This window comes from Xyrauchen texanus, chromosome 28, assembly GCF_025860055.1.
Source record: "Xyrauchen texanus isolate HMW12.3.18 chromosome 28, RBS_HiC_50CHRs, whole genome shotgun sequence".
NCBI lineage: Eukaryota > Metazoa > Chordata > Actinopteri > Cypriniformes > Catostomidae > Xyrauchen > Xyrauchen texanus.
In genome coordinates this window covers 25,373,224-25,395,696 of record NC_068303.1, presented here as the reverse complement: position 1 = coordinate 25,395,696, position 22,473 = coordinate 25,373,224, and the positions used below count along the sequence as shown (strand labels likewise).

The following is a 22,473-nucleotide window of genomic DNA, read 5'->3' as shown; positions in this document are numbered from 1 at the left end:
AAATTTTTGACCTTGTGGGGACATTTTGTCGGTCCCCATGAGGAAAACAGCTTATAAATCATACTAAATTATGTTTTTTGAAAATGTAAAAATGCAGAAAGTTTTCTGTGAGGGTTAGGTTTAGGGGTAGGGTTAGGTTTAGGGGATAGAATATAAAGTTTGTACAGTATAAAAACCATTATGTCTATGGAAAGTCCCCATAAAACATGGAAACACTACATGTGTGTGTGTGTGTGTGTGTGCGTGCGTGTGTGCGAGTGTATGACAAGCAATAGTAAACAGACTTGGCTGCGTGCATGGATAATCGTACTCGATCAGCATGTTTTCACTGTGAGTATACGAGTTGAAAACTTTTATCTTGGTGCTTTTGTGATTGTTTGGATGTCTCTTTCAAAGTATTATATGCCTATAAACACTGTTTGAGTTGCTGCTTGTTTGAATGAAAACTGCATCTGCACCTAATCAGCTGACGTGGCTGCGTGCATGGGAAGATTGCATTTAGATATGCATATGTTTGATATGTAAACAAATGGCAGCAAGCATCGGAAAAAGATCGCATTTGATGTATTGACTGTACGTACAAGAGCTGTAAACTTTTTATCATGGTACTTTGGTGACTAGTTGGATGTATGTATATAAAATAAACTTATTCTGTAGTTTAAAATACTGTATGAGTAACTGTTTAAGTGAATATAAATAACAGACTCTTGACGAGCGTGGCCTATATCGGTGCAAAAGACGATTTGAATCTGGCATCTTGTAACTTAACTGGCTGTTGCAGAAACATATATGTGTGACGCTACTCTGCAGGGCCCAGTTATTAACTGGTGACGGTATGTATGAAAGGGTTAAAGGAGACACGTGTGAGATTAGTCTATTTCTCAGTAGAAAAATCTCAGGAGGAAACTTCAGCAAACATCTTTTTGCATTCCATTTAAGCTAATTGTGGTATGAAACAACTGAGATAGTAAAGAGGTCTTATTTATGATTTTTCCTTCCATTATAATACGCTACTGTGTATGTTGTATCAATGAAAACATGATATATGAGGTGTGCAGCTAGCCCGTTCCATGAACCGATCCTGTACATCAAATACACCATAAAATGTTTCCAATCTCAGGAAAAGGTTTTACAACTAGATAAAGGCAAATAGTTGTCCTTGAGGACAAGACTGACAGAAGTAAAGTGGCTTAGTGGTTTATAAGAGTAATAAGGTGGGTTAGATTTGACTGGTCTTTCCATGTTACAAATGTTGCACACAGTTTTTCTTGTTGGATATTGGATTAAGTAGGAAATAAATCATCCGCTAATGAGTGTTGTTTCTTTTCCTTGGCAGAGACTGAATTCCTCATCTTTTTCTGCCATAAGCAGCTGTTTCATAATGTGAATTACACATTGTGTTATCTAGACAGCAGTACTCTTCATAATACAGTCATTCAGTTCTCCAAAGATTATAGTTCCAAATAAAGGATTTAGTTTGGAGGACTCCTTACAATAACACATGGGAATTCAAAATTGTTTTCTCCACTTTAGTTTTAAACATTTTGATCCTGAACGAGGGGCCAAGGGTAAAAGCAATTAATTTGTCTTCACAAAATGAGATCTGTTTGCACAATGAAGATCTAATTCAGCCCACAGTACACTAGTCCTCAATGGTACTAAATTTCAGATTCAAGAGGCACCATAGACCTCTTCAGGCTGAGAGTCATAAGTGGAGATAGTCACGTAAAAACAGATTGAAAAGAAAATAAATAAATAAAATTTATCTTAATTGATTGAGGAGCAGCCATGAAATCATGAACAGAAGCCAATCAGCCCATTTAATCTCCTGTGCTTTATGAGCCATGCTGAGTTTTTAGCACTCAGCACGATGAAATGGGAGACAAGTAGTATGCACCCAATTAGATCTGAAGTCTTAGACTGCATTTAAATAGCCAACTCTTTGCTTTAAGGGATTTGGGGAAGTAGTTTCTAAGCATTGGGTAAATTAGTCAAAAATAAATTCACTACAGATTAATAATTACTTCTCAGATTACAGATTGTGCTACTCTTTACTTCATAAAAGTAATTAACATTACTAATTACTTAACTTTTTTTTTTTTTTTTTAATTCCTATGAACTCCTTCAAACATGAATCAAACCAAAAAATGTGCTACTTGTTAGTTCTTTTTGAGAACCACAGGAGTTTTAGTTTATTTATACATAACCATTCCAACCACTCAACTCTAAACTGAATTTCCATTTTGGCACACCAGTCCCATCCATCCATCCATCCATCGATCAACCGCTTATCCTGTGTACAGGGTCGCGGGGGGCTGGAGCCTATCCCAGCTAACATTGGGCGAAAGGCGGGGGACACCCTGGACAGGTCGCCAGTCCATCGCAGGGCCACACATAGACAGACATACACTCACACTCACCTCCCCATCCACATCCACACCTAGGGCAATTTATTTTTGGAGACACCAATTAACCTAGCCTGCATGTCTTTTGGATGGTGGGAGGAAGCCGGAGTACCCGGAGAGAACCCACACAGACACGGGGAGAACATGCAAACTCCACACAGAAAGGCCGGGGCAACCAGGGTTTGAACCCACAACCTTCTTGTTGTGAGGCGACAGTGCGCACCAGTCCTTTCTAATTAATTTAAAGAAATCATTCACCCAAAAATTAAAATACACTCATCATTTACTCGCATCCCAGATGTGTATGACTTTCTTTTTTCACTGTACATCTTATTGCAGTCTCTAGGCACAATTGTCATTTCAAGCTCGATTACACTTCCTAGGGCTTGACGCATGTGCAGAGCTCTAGATAGTGCTATAGGATGTGTAATCGAGCTAGAAATCTTGATCGCAGAGGAAACTGCTGTAAAGATGTACAGTGAAAAAGGAGTTATATTTTGGTTTGTTCTCACCCAAAGCCAGCTGGATCACTTCAGAATACATTGATCAAACTACTGGACTCTAATTGATTATTTTATGCTATCTTTATCTATTTTGGACCTTAAATGTTTGGTCACCGTTCACTAGCATTGAATGGACCTACAGAGCTGAGAGATTCTTCTTAATATCTTTGTTTGTGCTAAGCAGAAGAAAGAAAGTCGTACACATCTGGGATGGCATAAAGCTGAGTTTATGGTTAGAGAATTTTTTTGGGTGAACTATCCCTTTAAGAGCACATGCAAGGACAATTGTAAGTGAACATAAAGCTATGAAAAAACAAGCTGTCTCAGTTTCACAAGGCAAATGTGAAACAGACCTGACACAGGACTTTGTTAGATCCTGTCTGTCTTGTGTTCCTCCCCTCTCCTTGTGTACTGACTGTAGCATTACAGGAAAGGATGCTGACATAAATGCCCTTTGACTTTGACAGCTGGGGATATGACACCCATATTTGTCCATGGAACAATGCTGACCCATTGGATTTTTTACACACCATGGCAGGGGTATGTACTAATCTGGGGCAAGCTGTCTATTTATAATGAGTCTTAAGAGACATGTTGTCAACACTTGACAACATCAGTGATTCTTTTTCAGACAAACATTTTAAAGAAGGCTAATTATTCACAAATTCTGTCAATATTAACACCCTTATTTCATTCCAAATTATTGGAATGTTCCATGGAAATTTTTTCGGTGAGCCGGCCATGAAAAGGGGCTGTGATATGGCAAAGTGGGATATGATGAAGGGGTCGGTGATAGGCTGTAGGGGGCTGTGAAATGGTGCCGCAATATGCCGAAGGGGGCCGTGATATGCAGAAGAGGACAGCAAAACACATTGTCACAACCCTCAGTCGTCAACTTGCCGCTGGTCCGCTGAGGCCCCCTTCAATTTGTTGAATGGCGGGAGTGGAACTGCTGTGCAGTGAACATGAACTACACGGTTGCCTTTAACGGTTGCGCACTGTCACCATGTCAACAGCCTCATCTCCCGCTGAAAGCGTTTAATCAGGCAGCACCCGCTGGGCCCCATGGGAGTTGTAGGTCACTGGGCTTCAGCCTGTATAAGCCCATGTGCCCCTGTCACTGAAAGTTGCATATAACAAAGTTCGCATCTGCGTCCAGATTAAAAATTGGTGCCAAAACACCTTTGGTTCTCGTGTGTGTGTATAGTATCCAAACATGGCGACAGGCCAGTTTTCAATCTAGACGGAGACACGGGTTAAGAGGCGGTCACACTAGGCTTTGTGCATGCACATTATTTTGACACAGAGTGTATGTGATCATTTAAATATTAGGCAAATTAAAATCATGGACATGGAGCACTCCTCATTCTAGGAAATAAACACAAAATGGTTATAAGTACATTTAAAGAGATGATGAGTCATACATCCTGTGAGTAGTCAAGACCACCAGCCCTATAGATTTCCACTGGGTTCCTGGCTGACTGCTGGGCCAAACCATATTTTCCAAGACAGATACCACTGCCCTGTTCCCAGTTGAAATATGTATATACATCTTTTAAATTGAATAAGGAGATAAACTGAATTAAACCTACTTTTTTTTCAGCCAATTCCAAACCCCAACAGACTGATTGTCAAGTTCTTCAAAATGATCTCTCTTATCCCAAAATGATCTGTACTATACACATGTATGATCAAATTTGAATCACAATGCTTCTCTGATGTGAATATGTTTGGTTGATTCATGGATAATGACAAATATTAGACATAATGCATCCTGCAAGGGAGAATAATGCATCATCTATAATATTGAAAACGTCTGGTTTATGTATTCTGTTTCTAGTTGCACCCCTCCCAGGCAAATGGTAAGTAAACTCAATAAAAATATTGAGTTAAGATAATTTAGGGAAGAACGACTGGCTCCTGAGTATAACAAGGAGCCAAGAAGTATACAATAGAATATGTCTTTATGAAATAAACACAATGGCCAATGGTACAGAATAACCAGCACCGACTTTTAATAAACCCTTTCACTTTAATGATGTTCAAGCAAGTTGGCTTACACACATAACATCTGAGTAGCAATAGCTATTACATGCAGGTTCATATTAAGTTATTTAAATAGATTAATAGGTCCTCCATTGCAGTGTGGGAATACTGGTTTTACTGTCTTTGAAAAAGTGACATATGCATGTGAGATTTTTGTGTGGCTGGATACTTCATAGATCATTGTCTGTCTGTCATTAATCCATTCACCTCTTAAGAAGCGTATGCTGTGGATATACGGTGCGTTTTCAGCGGCTTTCTCAACTGCACGACGAGTGCAGATTTCACCCCTGTGCACTTCAACAGTGTTAAAAGTGAGTATATTCCTGCTAAAGAGTATAGTTTCTCTATTAGAGCACAGGCATTGTTATTGAGCGTCTTTTTAAAGATGCGTATTTATAAAGATGCCTTTCCTTCTTTGTGTTATTCCTGGATGCGGTCATTATCTCTCTGCCTCTAATATGACTATGGCAATGTTGCGGTCGCGGCTTTCCTTCTGCCAAAGCGGGAAAGCCACTCTAGCTGCCCCCCACGCGTCACAACCCTTCTTCGCAAGGGCGTGATAGAGCCTGTTCCTCCAGCCAAGATGGAGGAAGGGTTCTATAGCACTTACTTCATCGTATCAAAGAAAGGTAGTGGGTTGCGGCCAATCTTGGACCTGCGAGATCTGAACCAGGCCTTACACAGACTCCCTTCAAAATGCTAACGCAGAAACACATTTTACGTGCGTCTGGCATCAAGATTAGTTTTCTGTGGTAGACCTGAAGGATGCGTACTTTCACGTCTCAGTTTTACCTCGACACAGACCCTTCCTACGGTTTGTTTTCGACAGCCAGGTGTTTCAGTACAAGGTCCTCCCCTTCGGCCTCTCCCTGTACCCTCGGGACTTCACGAAAGTCGCAGAGGCAGCTCTTGCCCCATTAAGGGAAGTCGAACTACTTCGACGACTGACTGATTCTAGCACACTCTCGAGATTTGCTGAGCACGCACAGGGACGTGGTGCTCAGGCACCTCAGCCTTCTAGGGCTTCGGGTCAACTGGGAAAGAGCAAGATCTTCCTGGTTAAGAGCATCTTTTTTTTTGGCATGGAGTTAGACTCAGTCTCAATGATAGCGCACCTCACAAGTGAGTATGTGCAGTCGGTGCTGAACTGAATGTCATTCAGGTGGAGGACAGCGGTTCCACTGAAACACTTTCAGTGGAACCGCTGAAAGTTCCACTGAAAACCGAGAAAGCCATATGCCTGGGGCATATGGTTTCTCGGGTTTATGCATATGAGACCGCTTCAGCACTGGCTTCAGACTGGAGTCCGGAGATGGGCGTGGCGCAGTGGCACAAATCGCGTAGCTATTACGCCGCTCTGCCGCCACTTATTCAGCCCTTGGACAGACCTCATGTTTTTGTGGGCAGGAGTTCCCCATACAGCAGGTGTACAGACACATCATGGTCACCACAGATACCTCCAAGTAGGGCTGGGGTGCCGTGTGCAATAGGCACGCAGCCTCTGGTTCCTGGACAGGACTGCGACTGGGTGCACATCAACTGCCTAGAGTTGCTGGCTGTACTGCTCGCCCTGCCGAGGCTATTGCCATTGATCCGGGGCAAGCATGTGTTGGTCCGGACAGACAACACAGCGACAGTAGCATACATAAATCGGCAAGGTGGTGTACGCTTTCCTCGCATGTCGTAAGTGGCTGAGGTCGCTGCAGGCCACTCACATCCTGGACAGCCTCAACGCTACAGTGCACATGCTGTTGCAGCAGGCAACGCTCAGTGGAGAGTGGAGACCCCAGCCCCAGGTGGTCCAGCTGATTTGTAGTCGATTCAGCAAAGCACACGTAGACCTGTTTGCTTACCGGGAATTCTCCCACTGTCCGCTCTGGTATTAGCTGATGGGAGCGTCCTTGGATGGGACGTGGAAGACCTAAGTGGCCTACCACCAGCAGTGGTAGACACGATCACTCAGGCCAGAGCTCCCTCTATGAGGCAGCTTTATACCCTGAAGTGGCGCTTGTTTGAAAATTGGTGTTCTTCCTGAGCCGAAGACCCCAGAGATGTGCAGTCAGGTCAGTGCTTTCCTTCCTGAAGGAGAGGCTGGAGGGCTGGCTGTCTCCCTCCACCTTGAAGGTATATGTAGCCGCTATAGCGGTAAGTCCCTAGGGAAGCACGACCTGATCATCAGGTTCCTCAGTGGTGGGAGCCCCCTTTGAGCTGCTAGAGTCAGTCGAGCTGAAAGCCCTCTCCTTGAAGATGGCCCTCCTGATTGCGCTCACCTCCATCAAGAGGGTTGGGGAACTGCAAGCGCTTTCTGTCAGCGACACTTGCCTGAAGTTCGGTTTGGCAGATTCTCACATGATCCTGAGACCCCGGCTGGGTTATGTGCCCAAGGTTCCCACAACCCCCTTCAGGGATCAGGTGGTGAGCCTGCAAGCGCTGCCCCAGGATGAGGCTTACCCAATTCTGTTGTTGTTGTGTCCGGTGCGTGCAGTGCGCACCTTCTTAGATTGCACGCAGAGTTTTAGACACTCTGAGCAGCTCTTTGTCTGCTTCGGCAAACAGCAGAAAGGGAACGCTGTCTCCATACAGAGGCTTACCTACTGGATCGTGGATGCAGTGGGCTGGGATACACCCAATACCTTTCAGAGATTTTACAATCTCCGGGTTGAGCCGATTTTGTCCCCTGTTTTGTCAGGTATGAACAGGTAGAGTTTGTTAATACCAAATTAATACCGGGGTCTTTTCCCCCTGAAGGAATTGGAATGGAAAAAACACCCTCCCTGATGCATATAATAACGTTAGATGGCCCCAGCCGGATCTAATACTCCGTGGAGAGAAAACATAGAGAGAAAAGGCCATGGCTGGCACAGCCTTTTTTGGGAGTTGGGGGAGGTTACATGCAGACTGATGCGCCTGCTATTACGCATGCAGCAGCTTGCTTGCACCTGCATCAGCAGTTCACGTAACACGGTTCAGCTGTTGTGGCATTTTTCTATAGGGACCACTTGTGTCACTACATCAACACAACATCGAGTGAGTGACAGAAGGGGAACGTCTTGGTTACTGTCGTAACCTCCGTTCCCTGATGGAGAGAATGAGACATTGTGTCCCCCTTGCCACAGCACTGTACTAGCCGCTGAAATGGCCAGAACCTGTCTCGGCTCCTCTGCACAAAACCTGAATTAGAGTGGGTTACAACAGTAACCAAGACGATTCAGAATTATAGCTTGATATCATATAATCTATTTATTGTAATTCCTTTTACTTTAATTATATTATTTCAGTCATGACAACTCTAGAAATAAATGTAAGGCATTATAATAAATATGACAAGTTTGGTCATGGCAGAATGCTGCTGCTGCTGCAAAGGAAGTACAGAATAAATACTTGCTACTGTGAAAACTCACACAGACATGCTGCTGCACATGTAAACAGGGCCGGCCCAAGCCTTTATGGGGCCCTAAGCAGAATTTGATTTGGGGGCCCCTCAGTGCCGCCAATATGACTGAATATTGTCAATGCATGATTATTCGCACACTATAAATCTAACACACCCCTTATCAATTTTATTAGTTGTAGCTGTGTTGCTTACAACATTCCAATGTCTGCCTGGCATGATTTCACCCTTCTACGGTTTTAAATGTAACAGTAGCACACCTATATTTACCCAATGTTGTTATCCCTCTGTTACCAGTTTTGTGTACTTCCTAGAGAACAATTTGCAGCAGAAGCTGTAGACTGCATCATTTCTTTTTAAATAATTGAGTCAGCTCCACTTACATTTTTTCCCCATTAATTAACTTTCTGTAGGTGTAGTGGAAGCTTCTGCCATCAGGTTTTTCAGGGAATGTGAAGTTTTCCTTTATAGGCAGTGGCCCTCTGCTTACCAGATCAGTCCTTTCTGAGTCTGACAGGATAGATGACCACATCAGTGGATGCACGTGATGGGAAGTGCTCCTCGCATGCAGAGGATGGATCTGATGAAAGATGAAAATAATAATAAAAGCTAGCCATGGTAGATGTCATATTAGAAGGTAATGCAACTGTCTGTCAAAAACAAAGGCATGGTTTATCCATATAAATATAATGATCTGGGATTGTTGAAAAATCATCATCAGCTGTAGCACTGGAACTTGGGGCAGGTGGTGTTGGTTGTGCCCCACGTCCAAAATATTTCAACAATGCTCCTAGGGAAGTTTCATAAGAGTACATATTTGACAGAATATTTGACAAAATGTTATTTTCTCAACACAAATTATTATACACAGCAGCAAGCCATCTGTACTCCTAAAACAACAACTCTTAATCTATAACTAGCTAATTGAGGCATAATGATATTGGAATATAATAGCAAAGACCCCAAAATGGTAGACTAATGTAAATAATGTTACGTTGTTATCAGTACAAAGTTTATGGAACAGAAGCTTATTTTTATTACAAAATATATACACAGGAAAGTTATTTTTACACAGAAGACAAAAACTTGAATCTAAAACTTGCTAAGTAATATGTTGTACTAATAATATATTAAGATGTCAAGGCTATTTACGGATGATTAATCAAACTTTCCTAAAAAAGAAGATATGCTACATAGGCTATGTTAACTAACTAGCCAGCTAATGTTAGCTCATAACTTAGCCTAGCTACTTAACATACCTTTATCGTGCTGTTTTTTTCTCTTCCTCTGTTTTCTTCTTTTTCCTTTTCTTTGCACCAGAGGATATGTCCTTTTTTGTGACATTGCTGTTTTGCTGTCTGAATGTGCTTGCATCCTGCAGCCCCTTAACATAATATTGCATTTAATATTGCGTTTTTGTATAATTACCATTGACAGTATAATAACAAAAAAAACAAAACAAATGTATGTGCTCTTGGGGGCCCCCTGGTGGCCGCCGGGGCCCTAAGCAGCCGCTTAGTTCGCTTATGCCTTGGGCCGGCTCTGCATGTAAACATACATCAAAAGGAAAGATAGAGGGATAAATCATAAAAGAAAAAAAGAAAACAAATTTGGGGCATACCACCATAATAAGAAACTCAAAGCTTGTGTTTTATATTATCTTGTTAATTGCAAAACAAAAGCAAGCTAGTTTCTCAGTTAAAACATAAATCTTTAGGCATATAATATACAACTTCTAAGAAAATGAGAAAGCTGCTCTCCAGAGATGACAGAGTTCCATGTTTGTTGGAAGACAAATAAAAAAAAGCATTTTGGTACAAAAAAAGCATTTACTCTACCCTGAAGCAATAGCTGGCCTTTCTGACTCTACTTATTGTAGCATCAGCTAATCACATACAGCCGTATAAAATTGGGTAAGACAAAAGACTTGGGCCGGTTTTTGTAGATGTCTATGTTTGGAAACCAGCATTTTGGGATCCTTTCTTTTTTATATGTAGTCTTTTAAGCTTTATTTATTTACCTTTAAACATGTTTGTTGACCACTGGCCATTCTCCATCACTGCTGTCTGTGTCAGTCATAAAAAAAATAAATAAAATAAAAACACCTAAACAACTTTCATTTTTCATTTTTAAATTCTACAGTAAAATTACTGTGTATTATCATAAAGCATTATTTGTGGACTATTGCAACTACTCTGTAACAACATGGCAACCATGTGTTTAAAGAATTAGAATTAGTTTCATTCGTTTATTTCTCTCTGCTCAGAACAGTCCAGTTTATTTAATAGTATTAATTTACTTCTCCAACTCAAATCTCCATCACTCAGGCAAGTTTACACAAAGAATAAACGGTTTCTTTCTAAAGCTGCCAGAGCAACTTTTCAGTGACAAAAGAACGATGGCAAAATGTTTAAACCATGAGATCCTGATAATGAGAAGAGGGAACATCTGATTCTTTTCTGATCCCAGCTAGCATGGGCCCTTGGAACGATTTGTTTTCAGATAGAAATTAAATCATTTAATTTTAGTGGATTGCATTTCCTTTTTTCCTCATGGCTGATGGTTTGCATATTCAGAATGTATTTATAATGAGAACAATAAAGTGCTGTCAGAAAGGAACCTATACCTAGTCCATGTTTGAATTTTAAATTAATACCTTTGGTCAATGGTCAAACTAATCTCCAGTGATATGCAAAATCAGTTATAGAAGACCTTTATTCTTGTTTCTGCGTGAACTTTGCAATGTATGTGTGTTCATACAGACATGGCATGTCCTTCATTCCGTTTGGCAGTAAATGCCACAAAACATGAAAACATTTTGACTCTTAAAAGTGTCATATTGATAGGGAGTTCTATGAATAATATTACATTCACATTTCACTTTTCATCATCTACGTAAGTCTAAAATGTTTCCTAAAGTCAACTTGTTTTTTTTTTTTTGTGTGGATAAGCTCTTTGGAAAACGTCCAGTCCAATCATTAAAAGCAGAGGGCCACGGAATCAGATACAAGCTGGGAAACTGCATGGTAAGGTTTAAAAAGAGGTACTTACTGCCAGCAAATGCTATTTTAGAGAAGGAAAGACATACTCAATGACCTATAAATAACCATAAGCGTAAATACACAACTGCAACAAAGTGCTTGACATATGTTTTGAAGTTTGAATGGATTTAATCACTTTTCAGTTTGAAAAAATGTAATCCCTTCAGTGTGTTCACAGTATTTTTGTCTTGTTTCAAAGAGAGGTTTATGTTCTTATCTTCTGACAGGTAATGAATGGTAAGCTTTGGGTTAAAGTAGCTCATGTGCTATTTTTATAACTGGTTTTCACCCTTGTCATAGTGGAAAAAAAAAAGTTCAATGTATTTTAGAGTTCAGCGCTTTGGAAAGGGCTCTATGTCTTTTCCTTTAAACAGTTCCCTCAATTTGGCCATGTTTTCTATTATTCCAAAATCCCTGTTATTATGGTCAAAGTGATGTCTTCCAACCTCACCATAGCAATGTAGAGATTTCTGTTGAAGTAACCTTACGCTGCTCTTCTTTTTTCGCAGAACTAATTTCCTTATTCATTTATTTATTGTAGTTAAATAAATGTAGGCTGAGTGAAAATCCGGTATGGTCGTGAAATGTCTTTTTCTCTTGATCAGACAGCAAACCACATATGTGAACTAGATCACCCCCCTCCCATATGCTTTTTCTTATTTCTTCTCTCTCTCTCTCTCTCTCTCTCTCTCTCTCTCTCTCTCTCTCTCTCTCTCTCTCTCTCTCTCTCACTTGCACTCACTTTCCTGACCACAAAAGAAAGAAATCATTGAGTTTTTCCCTTTTTTTACACACTCCCTCCCCTTCCAGTAGGGGCACAGACTTTCAGATTCCCAAACCCTGCAAACTTTGTTTGAAGAATTCAAAAGAAGTTTAAGGCATACTGATCATTTGTGTTCAATTTCTCTGTTTCTTAATGGCAACACACTTTAACAGAGTTTGACCAGAGAACATTTTGATCAGACACATGCTTTTACCTTGTAACAGGTCAGAAGATTCTGGTGAGTTCTGTCAGTTTTTTGCTATGTGCATTATATTCCAGAGAATTAACAGCATTTTATTCATATTTGTACTTGGGAACAAGAGGTGAGTTCTGATGAATATGACAGAGCTAGATTATGCATCATTTACTATTCACTGCTTTAATAATTAATGAAAATATATCTTTGTAATGGTATTCTTTTTGTCATAGCAATGTCACAATACAAGAAATGTGTTTATTTTTTACTAGTTATTCAAACTAATTAAAACAATGCCTTATCTGCATAGTCTTCCAAAATTGCTCACATCAGTTTTCTGCTCTGAAGGATGTGTTTAAGCTCAACGGAGAACATGTCAACTTACCAACACTTGGCATTAGTATGAGGGTTAATCGTGACAAATTTTTTTTTTTTTTTTGGACTAAGCATCGTATAATTTCCTTAACTTTAAACTGGTCGAACATTTATTTTTAGGAATGATACAATGACAATGTTCCTTAAGAAAAACACAAAAAGGTAACCAAAGTAAATTTAAAGGTCATAAGTGCTGTTTCAATGGCCCTTTATGGGTTTGATCGTATAATTTAAGTGTCTAAAAGGTAATTGTAAAACATTACGAGCTATAGCTTGGCAGAGTGGGCAGTAGTGTGGGACAAAAACAAAGCGGCTAATTAAATCAAGACATTTGTGCCATTGTTCATTTATAATGCTGATTAGTAAATCTAAATAATGTCTGCATATGACAACTGAAAAGCTCTGTGCTTGACTTAGGAATAATAAATTATGACATTTCGTAAACCCATGACCGAATCAGACCCAACAACATTTAACACAGCTCAGTTCTTAACTTCATATTCAACCCTCAGAACATTACAAAATATACAATAGTTGGATCTTTCATTATTTCCTAATCTCATCTCAGAACATGGTTTGACACATTCAGACGTTCTAACCAACAATCCTGCTAAAAATCAGTATTTAGTTTTGTCAGTGAAAAATAATGGAATTCATTTATTTTCTCAAAGTATTTCAATTTCTTGCCAGAGCTAAATGAGAATAAATCACTGCTTTCATCATTGCATGCACAGCAGAGCAGAAGTTCATTACAGGCTGTCATTATTGTCAGTTTGCTGAGTTACAGATATTATCCGCCCTCCATGGACCACAAATGTCAATCAGCAAGCATGAACAACAAATTACCTCTCTGGAGATGCAAATATGCTCTTGATGGTACAGTACTAGTTAAAGCTAGTAGTTTAAAAAAAAAAAAAAGAAAAAAAAAAGAAGATGATCAACATTGATTGTGTCTTTGCTGTTTTTCTTGTTTTAATAATCAAACACTTAGACAATACCTAAAGCCCAATCACAAACAGCTATGTATGATGTTTAAAACCATCAACAATAAAAACATGTATATGTTGCAAGTGGTATAAATAAACAACACCACAGGTCAGACCTTAAAAAGAGGACAAAAGAGGACTGTTTAAGCTCACAAAAAAACACAAAGATGATCTTTTCTAAAAAAAAAAAAAAAAAAAAATGCAAAAAATAACAAAAATTGGCACAAAACTGCAATTTTCAAGCCAGACAGTATGAAAATTGAACATGCCTAAAAATGTTTTTCTAAGGCAAAGCAAGCAGAACTTGCTCAACCACAAAACCTTAAGTGCTCACACTGTGGAAAAGTGCTACTGTCAAAACTGCATCTTCCATTGCAGACAGCTATCACATTTCACACGTTTCCAGATGTTGACAGGAGAATTGGGGCACCCTAAAGTGCACTGAACACTGAAAAGGAGCATATGAGTTGTCAGTTCAGTTACATCAGGAGACATTGGAAAATTAGGTGACGAGTTATTTTGCACAGGGCTCTTGTTTTTCAACATGATCATGATCATAACTTTGGCTTGTAAAACAACAGAAAAAGAGACATTTGCTTTGTTTATACAGTAAAATCAAAACACCATTTAAAACTCTGAGTAATCGCCCTTGTACATGCAGGGCTAAACAAAACAGCCTACCTTTCCTCAAAGGGGTCATGTGCTACACCTCAGGGCCCTTACATAAATTAATGTGTTCACTACACAGACCAGCAGGAAGCCCCCTCCACATGCTCTGGAAAACCTTTTAAGGTGAACTAGGTCATTTAGCATTCACAGTGCAGCTGGCAGACACAACATTGTGTCTAGTTTCACAAAAACAGCAACTCTCTGTTCAGCCTCTGACCACTCATAACCTCTCATATTTTAACATATGCTACAAGAGTTCTCATTGGTTCTTTGAAGAAATTATGAGAAGGCTTGTTTACTTTTCTGGATAGCAAGGTGTATCCATATCCTCCCATATCTAATTCCAAACTGTAAAAAGTGGTATAGTGCAATTGTTACCTTAAAGGGAAAGGAAAGAAATAATTTTCTCACCCACATGCCATACCAGATGTGTGTCTTTTATCCTCTGCTGAACACAAAGATTTTTAGAATAGTAATATTTCTGCTTTGTAGGTCCAAACAAATCAAGTGAATGGTACAAACATTTTGAAGCTCCAAAATGCACATACATGAAGCATAAAAGTAATCCATAAGACTTCAGTAGTTAAATATATATCTTCAGAAGCGATATGATAGGTGTGAGTGAGAAACAGATCAATATTTGAGTCCTTTTTTACTATAAATTCTCCTTCCTGCCCAGTAAGTGGCGATATGTACGAAGAATGAAATTGCCAAAAACAAAAAAGGAGAATGTGAAATTGAAAGTGAAAATATAGATTTATAGTAAATAAGAATTTAAACATTGATCTGTTTCTCACCCACACCTATCATATCACTTTTGAAGATATGGATTTAACACTGGCGTCTAATGGATTACTTTTATGCCCTTTTTGAAGCTTTAAAATGTTGGTGCACATTCACTTTGTTTGGACAATTTCGCAATTTCGCATTGTTTGGACCTACAGTGCTGAAATATTCTTCTAAATGTCTTTGTTTGTGTTCATCAGAAGAAAGAAAGTCAGACACATCTGGGATAGCATGAGGTTTAGTAAATTATGAGATAATCTTGATTTTTGGGTGAACTTTCCCTTTAAGGAACTTTTTCTACTTGATAGTAAATAACATATTTGACTTGAATAATAGGAGTTCAATTATACTGTACGTTACCACGTGAAGCACATTTTTTAGGCTTCATGTCAAAAAAAAAATTCTGCCAGGGATCCTGGCAGGGAATGTTCCAGGTGAAAAGGGGTTTTGTTTTTACATCCTTTACATCATTTGTGATTTTAGTGAGACTTTTGGATACTCTATCCATTTTGTGATACAGTTGGGGCAAATTTAGAAACTGGTTTTTATCTGTTCAATACAAAGCAAAACATATTTTAAGCTTCTGTTTATTCCTTGTGTCTCAGATGAGGTCAAAGCTTTGCAACAGTGGTGATTATTTGGAAAAGCTCTGTCCAGCTTTGAGGAGTTCTGGAGGGACCTCAAATCCTTCACTGCTTGGTTATCATTCATCACTACCTGAAGTCTCAAGTCATAGAGGTTACTGACTGAAAAGTTATTCCCTCTTCTGGTATCATGATGAGGCTACACTCAACACTGGGCCCTTGGCTCTTCACGCTCCTAGTGATGCCAGTCTACTGCCAGAGTGGTGATGGTGGAGAGTGGGGATCAGGTGACATCCCTGGGGCTGTGTTCACTGGCAACACTTCTGCTACAGTGTTCCATACGGTTGGAGATGATCCAGCCAGGACAGAGGGAGCAGCATGGACCAAACCACATTTCCAAGCTCTTCCAGAGACAAAAGACGGTGACTGCTCTGTCAGCTTCCACACCAGTCAAGTCATGTCAAGGCGTTTACGAGCTTTCAGAGAGGAAGTGGCTTATCTAAAGGCCATTCAACATGGGAACCACGCAGTGATGGAGAACCTGGTCCAGTTTGTTGGAGCAGAAATGGGAGATCAACGCTATGAGGACCTGATCCAAGAGAATATTGTTGGGATAAAGGAGGATCATATCAGTTGTGAGAGTGTGGTGACAAAAGCAACAGAGGAGATGGAGAATCAGCTGGAGGGAGATGCTCAAGCCACTTTGACTGGAATTCAAAAGTGAGTTGAATCTTAATAAGACAGTTATACAACAGTTTAATATCTTGGAGGAAAAATACCAAGGTATTTAAAAATTGAACATGCTCTAAGGCAAACTAACCTGAATTAAGGAGAGTTAAAAGTCTAAATGTGCAAGAAGAAAGTAAAAGTTTAAATTAAATCTCAAACATTTCATTTTTAAATTATAAGATAACAGACAAGACCTGGGGTCATTAGTTTTATTTTATAATTTTTTTAATATATATATTCAGAACCCTTCTACTCAGATTCTATTGCTGATCTACACTCAAAAAATGTAACTTGATTCAGTCGTGCAGAGTGGTTCCATGTGTTTGGAATGAGTTTACTTAACTTAAAATGACTATGTAATCTCAACACAAACACTTTGTTGAATTGAACCTAGTTGAATGGGGTTAACCCAACAAAATTATATGTGTCAATGTCCTAAAATATATCTCTTTTATTTAATTTATTTACTAACTAGTGAAAGTGAATGTTAGCATGCTAATTATATGCTGATTGTAAGCTCCACGAAAAGATCACCACAAAAAAGTATTGATGGAAGTAAGCGCATTAAGGAGGGCTGTCTTCAATGAGAGGGCTTTTAGCTTGACTGACTCCAGGGGCTCAAACTGGGCTTTCTGTAGACCCAAAAGAACCAAAGAGAGATCCCACGAGGAAACGAGGTGTGGCCTAGGAGGATTAAACCTCTTGGCACCTCTAAAGAACCTGATGATCAGGTCATGCTTCCCGAAGGACTTATCATCCACCGCATTGTGGTGTGCCGCTTTAGCGGCCACATACACCTCCAAGGTGGAGGGGGACAGCCGCCATTCCAACCTCTCCTGCAGGAAGGAAAGCACCGACCTGACTACGCATCTCTGGGGGTTTTCACCACCTCGGGAAGAACACCAACTCGTGAACAGATGCCACTTCAAGGCATACAGCTCCCTCATAGCTCTGCACTGGGGAGAGATTGCTCTTTTCCCAGTTGACCTGAAGCCCCAATTGGTTGAGGTGTTTGAGCACCAGGTCCCTGTTCGCACACAATAGATCTCGAGAGTGAGCTAGAATCAGCCAGTCATCAAGATAATTGAGGATGCAGACACTTTCCTTAGTGGGGCAAGGGCTGCCTCTGCGACTTTCGTAAAGATGTAAGGCGACAGGGTCAGACCGAAGGGAAGGTCCATGTACTGATATGCCTGGCCCTTGAAGGCAAACCGAAGGAACGGTCTGTGTCGAGGCAAAACAAAGACATGAAAGTATGCGTCCTTCAGGTCTACTGCCACTAACCAATCTTGATACTGGACACATGACAGAATATGTTTCTGCATCAGCATCTTGAACGGGAGCCTGTGCAGGGCCCGATTCAGCACTTGCAGGTCCAAGATTGGCCGTAACCCACCGCCTTTCTTTGGTACGATGAAGTAGGGGCTATAGAACCCCTTCTTCATCTCGGCTAGAGGGACAGGCTTTATCGCGTCCTTCTGTAGAAGGACTGTGATTTACGCACACGGGACAGTGGCGTCCTCGCCTCCAACCGAGGTGAAATGGCTGCCATTGAACCTGGATGGGCACCTGACGAACTGAATCGCATAGCCGAGTCAGATCGTCCTGGCCAGCCAGCGCAACAGGTTGGAGAGCGCTAACTACACCTCCAAACTCCGAGCAAGGGGCACCAAGGGGACAATCGTGTTAACGTACCTGTGGATGGGTGTAGGAACTGCCAAGTCGAGAAGCCTCATATCCCGAACCCGTGGCTGTGCTGAGAGAAAAGCTAGAGCACTTGCCTTGTTCCGCATTCCTACCATAGGAATGGTTAGTGATGGGGGAGGAGGTTGAGTGTCCTCGTGGCTCATCACAACGACCGTCGTTGTTACAAACACGGAGTGTGTGACCCAGGGAGTGCGGAAACCGCTCTTTTTGAAAGTGTGGGTGCCACAACCCCTTGGGCTTATGTCGGAATCAACACAAAAGGAAACAGAAGACTCTCCTCCCGGCCCTCCATCAGGGGATGGAGTGGTCTGTGCACCACCTCCAGACTCACAGCGGGTCTCCTGGCCCCTGGGTCGCCCATCTCAGGGACGCTTCAAAGCCTTCCTTGGATTCTTGGCACCGAACCGTTGGACGGGGGGTGTCAGCTTCCTGAGGAGGGATCTACGCCTGGGGCAAGCAGTTGGCTCGAGCTGCGGCAGAGTCGGTGTTACAGCCATAGGAGGACACCCTCGGCGATGAGCAGATGGGGGGCAGGATCTTGAACCATGCCGGGGCAAGATGTGCTGGATAGCCTCCGTCTGCTTCTTGACCTGTCGAGAACTGCTGGGCAAAGTTGGTGTCGCCGGACAGGCCAGCCTGGGAGATGGAACCTCCGGGAACGATGGAACTGGGGCAGAGCGTGGCTGTGAGACATTAAACTCGCCCTGGGGCGAGCCGCCTGTCTCATCCCAGAACTTGACCGGCGCAAACGAGCATATTGGGAGGTCCGTGGGAGTTCACACGGCGGAACCGTTCCCATTGGGGTCCCCAAATCGTCCCCGGCGCTAACCGTTGTGGTCTTGTGCCAGTAGGCAGAAGGACCAGGGTGGGGAGTAGCTGGAGTGGCTTTCCCTCAGAAGAAGGAAAGCTGCGACCACAACGTTGCCATGGTCATACTCTCACAGTGAGATGGGTTGTCATGGCGCTGTTGCAAAGACATGCGGGGCATTCACTGATAGGCATGAATCCACGAGCGCTGAATGTCGTATGTGATAAAAGGAAATTCCACCAATGATACAAGTTAGAACATCCATGTGACACCGTAAATTAACAGTAAATGTTTGTCTGCCCTGCTGTAGCTGAAAAAGATCATCATATCGATATAATAGTCTAAATCAATGTGAAGATTTTTCCTCCCTCATATCATTCCACGGGCCACATGGGAGTCCTTTGCGGGCCACATTTGGCTTTACTTTGATGGGTTTTTTTTTAGATTTTTTAAAATAAATGATTGGTAGCAAAAACATTATTCTATGTTTTATCTTTGTAACACCAGGTCAGGTTTGACTATAAGCATATGACATTATTGCAAAAACTGACACTTATGTAAAACAGTAAAAAACTAAATCTAAACTTTGGCAAATAATAGTTTCATAATGTTTAAATATAATTTGTGACACAATTTAGAATTACCACACAGAATGTGGCTGCATAAAGCACTGCATCATCTACTGGCTATTATTGTTATAACGTTATTTTCAAGGCGTTTGATTTGTCTTTTATCACCAGATTGCAGCAATCTGCCCCAATACATGACACATTCTCATATTTTCTTAATGTTTCAATTTATAGAAGTGTAAGTATATACTGTAATGAAGTTACATAAATTAGCTTATTTGCATTTGCAAATGAATGTAGATTTTTAGACATAAATTGGATCTAAAAAACAACAACAACATAAAATCCCAAAAGAAGTATGTCATTGTTATTTATGACCATGAACAGTAAAGTAATCAGCCCTTATAGGAGGATTAAGGAATAGGAGGGTTAAGGAAATTGAACAAGCAGCAGAAGTCCTTTTGTGTGTCTGTGTGTGTGTGTGTGTGTGTGTGTGTGTGTGTGTGTGTGTGTGTGTGTGTGCAGCGTGCGTGCATGTGTGAGCAGATAAAATATAACAACAAATTCTTTAAATAGTGTAAATAAAGCAACACTTTAGGTAAAGGAGAGTAAATAAATTACAGCCAAAATAAACTGTTAAAAATATCATAGACAAATAATATACTGTCTGCTGATAAACACAGTTATGAGTTAAAAACAAACAAACATAGAGACACAGAATAATCATTATAATGTTGCCCTGATTCTGTTCTCTGGATTTTCCATCACCAGCCTGGACATTAGGAAGGAATGTGTATTTCAGCCCCTTTGAGGCCCCTGGTTTATACAAAACTATAAGCTGAGGCTTCCTTGTCCCTTTCCTCTCCTCTCATGTCCTCTCGTCTGCTCTCTCTCTCTCTCTATCTTTTTCACCATGGATTTTCTCTGATGTTGCATCTGCTTTATGTCTTTATCTAAGAATAAAAGAGGAGTCCCTTGTCTTTGAAGAAATGCTGCGTACCACAGCAGACATCGCCACTCAAATGGAGAGCTCCTCTCGAGCCCTTCATGTGGAGTTGATGAAACAGCTGAGAAAGAACATGAGACAGCCCCGCTAAACTAAATCACTCAGTGGGAAACCATCCGACCTGGAAAAATATATAGTGTTATTTGACAAGTCACATCCATATTTATTTGTAATGTTTTAATAACAGTGAACTTTTCTTTATAAATTAATTTTTTACAGTTTATTCTCCAGCTTCCTGTGATTAAATGAGAACTGATTTGACAAGACAACTGTTCTTACATGCGTTTTACGACACCAAGAGAAAAATCTCTTCTCTGAAACAGCAATTATTATCAGAGGATGGATTGAAACCTGAACAGTATTTTTCATTCCAAGCTCTTGTCGTGTTAATTTGTGAGCCATATTAAAGACATAATGTCTTTGTGTACAAGGACATTGAAAAAAATAATCATGGCAGTGAATTGACATCTTAAAAGGAATATTACCTTTCCAACACACAACTAAAAAGTTACGGTCTCACTGTCTTGGTGCTAGGGAGCAGATGGTGAAAAGTGAGGGTCTGGAAATCAGCATGCATGCACTACTTGCTTTCTCTCTCAACAATGTATGAGGAGAAAGAAAAAAAGAAGAAGAAGAAAAAAAAAGGACATGGCAGTGATGTCACTGTGGAATAAAAAAACTTGCTTTGGCAACTTGAAGCCAGAATCAAAAGAACATTCCAGTTAAGCTGAACTCTTTGTGACAGAACATATTTGTAAGTGTACTATTGCAGACAGTTGTGGTCACTTTCCTGTATGTGTATCTTTGAAGAAGTTGTTTGTTTAGAAAGCCTGTGTATATGTATTTACTGTAACTACATGAAAAATAAAAATGTAAATGCCGTGGGGTACTGCCTTTCTTGATGTGATGTGAAGTGATGTAGGCCTGCCTCATAGAGATGGGTATAAGTTGTGTAAATGTTAACATTAGCTATGGTTTAATATTATACTCACATAAAATGAATTGTGTGCAAAAGAATAAAGTTTACAGTAGGGAGTTGTAAGTAGTAACATTTTTTTTGTCCCAAAAACAGTAAACAGCAACAAAAACTACCACAGTACTTTCGTTAACACCTGATTTTCAAAATTCACTGCAAAATATTCCTGTTCCATGAGATCACTAAAGTTACATTTTGAGGTAATTTAATCTAATATTTAACCATTTAAAAATGTGTCATAGTTGTAGCTAATGAAAATCCCTGAAATTCTCACATTTAATTTGACACAAAATAAGTATTTGTCATTTTCAGTTTTTTAAAAAGTGTGCAATAAGTAAAAAGCTAAAATTTGGGGCTAAAGGGCTCTTAAATGGTGGGAATAGATTTGTTTAAAAAAAATAATCAAAGTGGGCTCACACTGACTGATCCAATCACAATGGAGATTAATTTGTTTATAGAATACTTGAGATGTTATGAAATGCCAAATGTGATGGAAATCAACAGAAAATGGTTAACCCCTTTCTGAAGTAGATATTCTGAGTAAGCATTATTTTAACATACTGAGACCCCGTGTCCACATCCGTGGACATTACTTTTTGGCTTCGCTATAGGCTATTCATAATTTCATTTCATTTAAAACAACTGATCTCAGTTCAGGAGATTCTGGGCTGTCATTAAAGGGTTACATTTTTGACACACTGAGTCGTGTGACAAAACAACATCATGCCGATCTCAGCTGAGATGGTCTTTGGGAGAAACAGCAAAAAACTACACCTGGTAAGAAACCTCATTAAGTTTTTACATGAAACCTTTTGAGACAAAAGATTAGAGTCTCTAGTTTCATCCGATATGCCATTTTAAATTTTTTATTGATATATCATGTAACAGCACGCTGTTAAACACAATGACCACGTATGTGGACTATAGGCTCAT

At 40.4% G+C, this 22,473-nt stretch overlaps 1 protein-coding gene across 1 annotated transcript; it reads left to right on the top strand.

Moving 5' to 3' along the window:
- The first annotated feature begins 12,196 nt into the window (after nt 1-12,196).
- Nucleotides 12,197-21,446, top strand: si:ch211-142k18.1 (uncharacterized). The gene is made up of 3 exons (XM_052095579.1): nt 12,197-12,387; nt 15,767-16,465; nt 20,517-21,446. Exons 2-3 carry the CDS (start codon nt 15,936-15,938, stop codon nt 20,653-20,655), a joined length of 669 nt encoding a protein of 222 aa, XP_051951539.1. The 5' UTR covers nt 12,197-12,387; nt 15,767-15,935; the 3' UTR covers nt 20,656-21,446.
- The last annotated feature ends 1,027 nt before the right edge of the window (nt 21,447-22,473 follow it).

Coding starts and splice junctions, on each gene's coding strand:
- si:ch211-142k18.1 (XM_052095579.1), top strand. CDS start 15,936: ATGATGAGGCTACACTCAACACTGGGCCCTTGGCTCTTCACGCTCCTA. Junction 16,466..20,516: donor ACTTTGACTGGAATTCAAAA/GTGAGTTGAATC, acceptor TCTTTATCTAAG/AATAAAAGAGGAGTCCCTTG.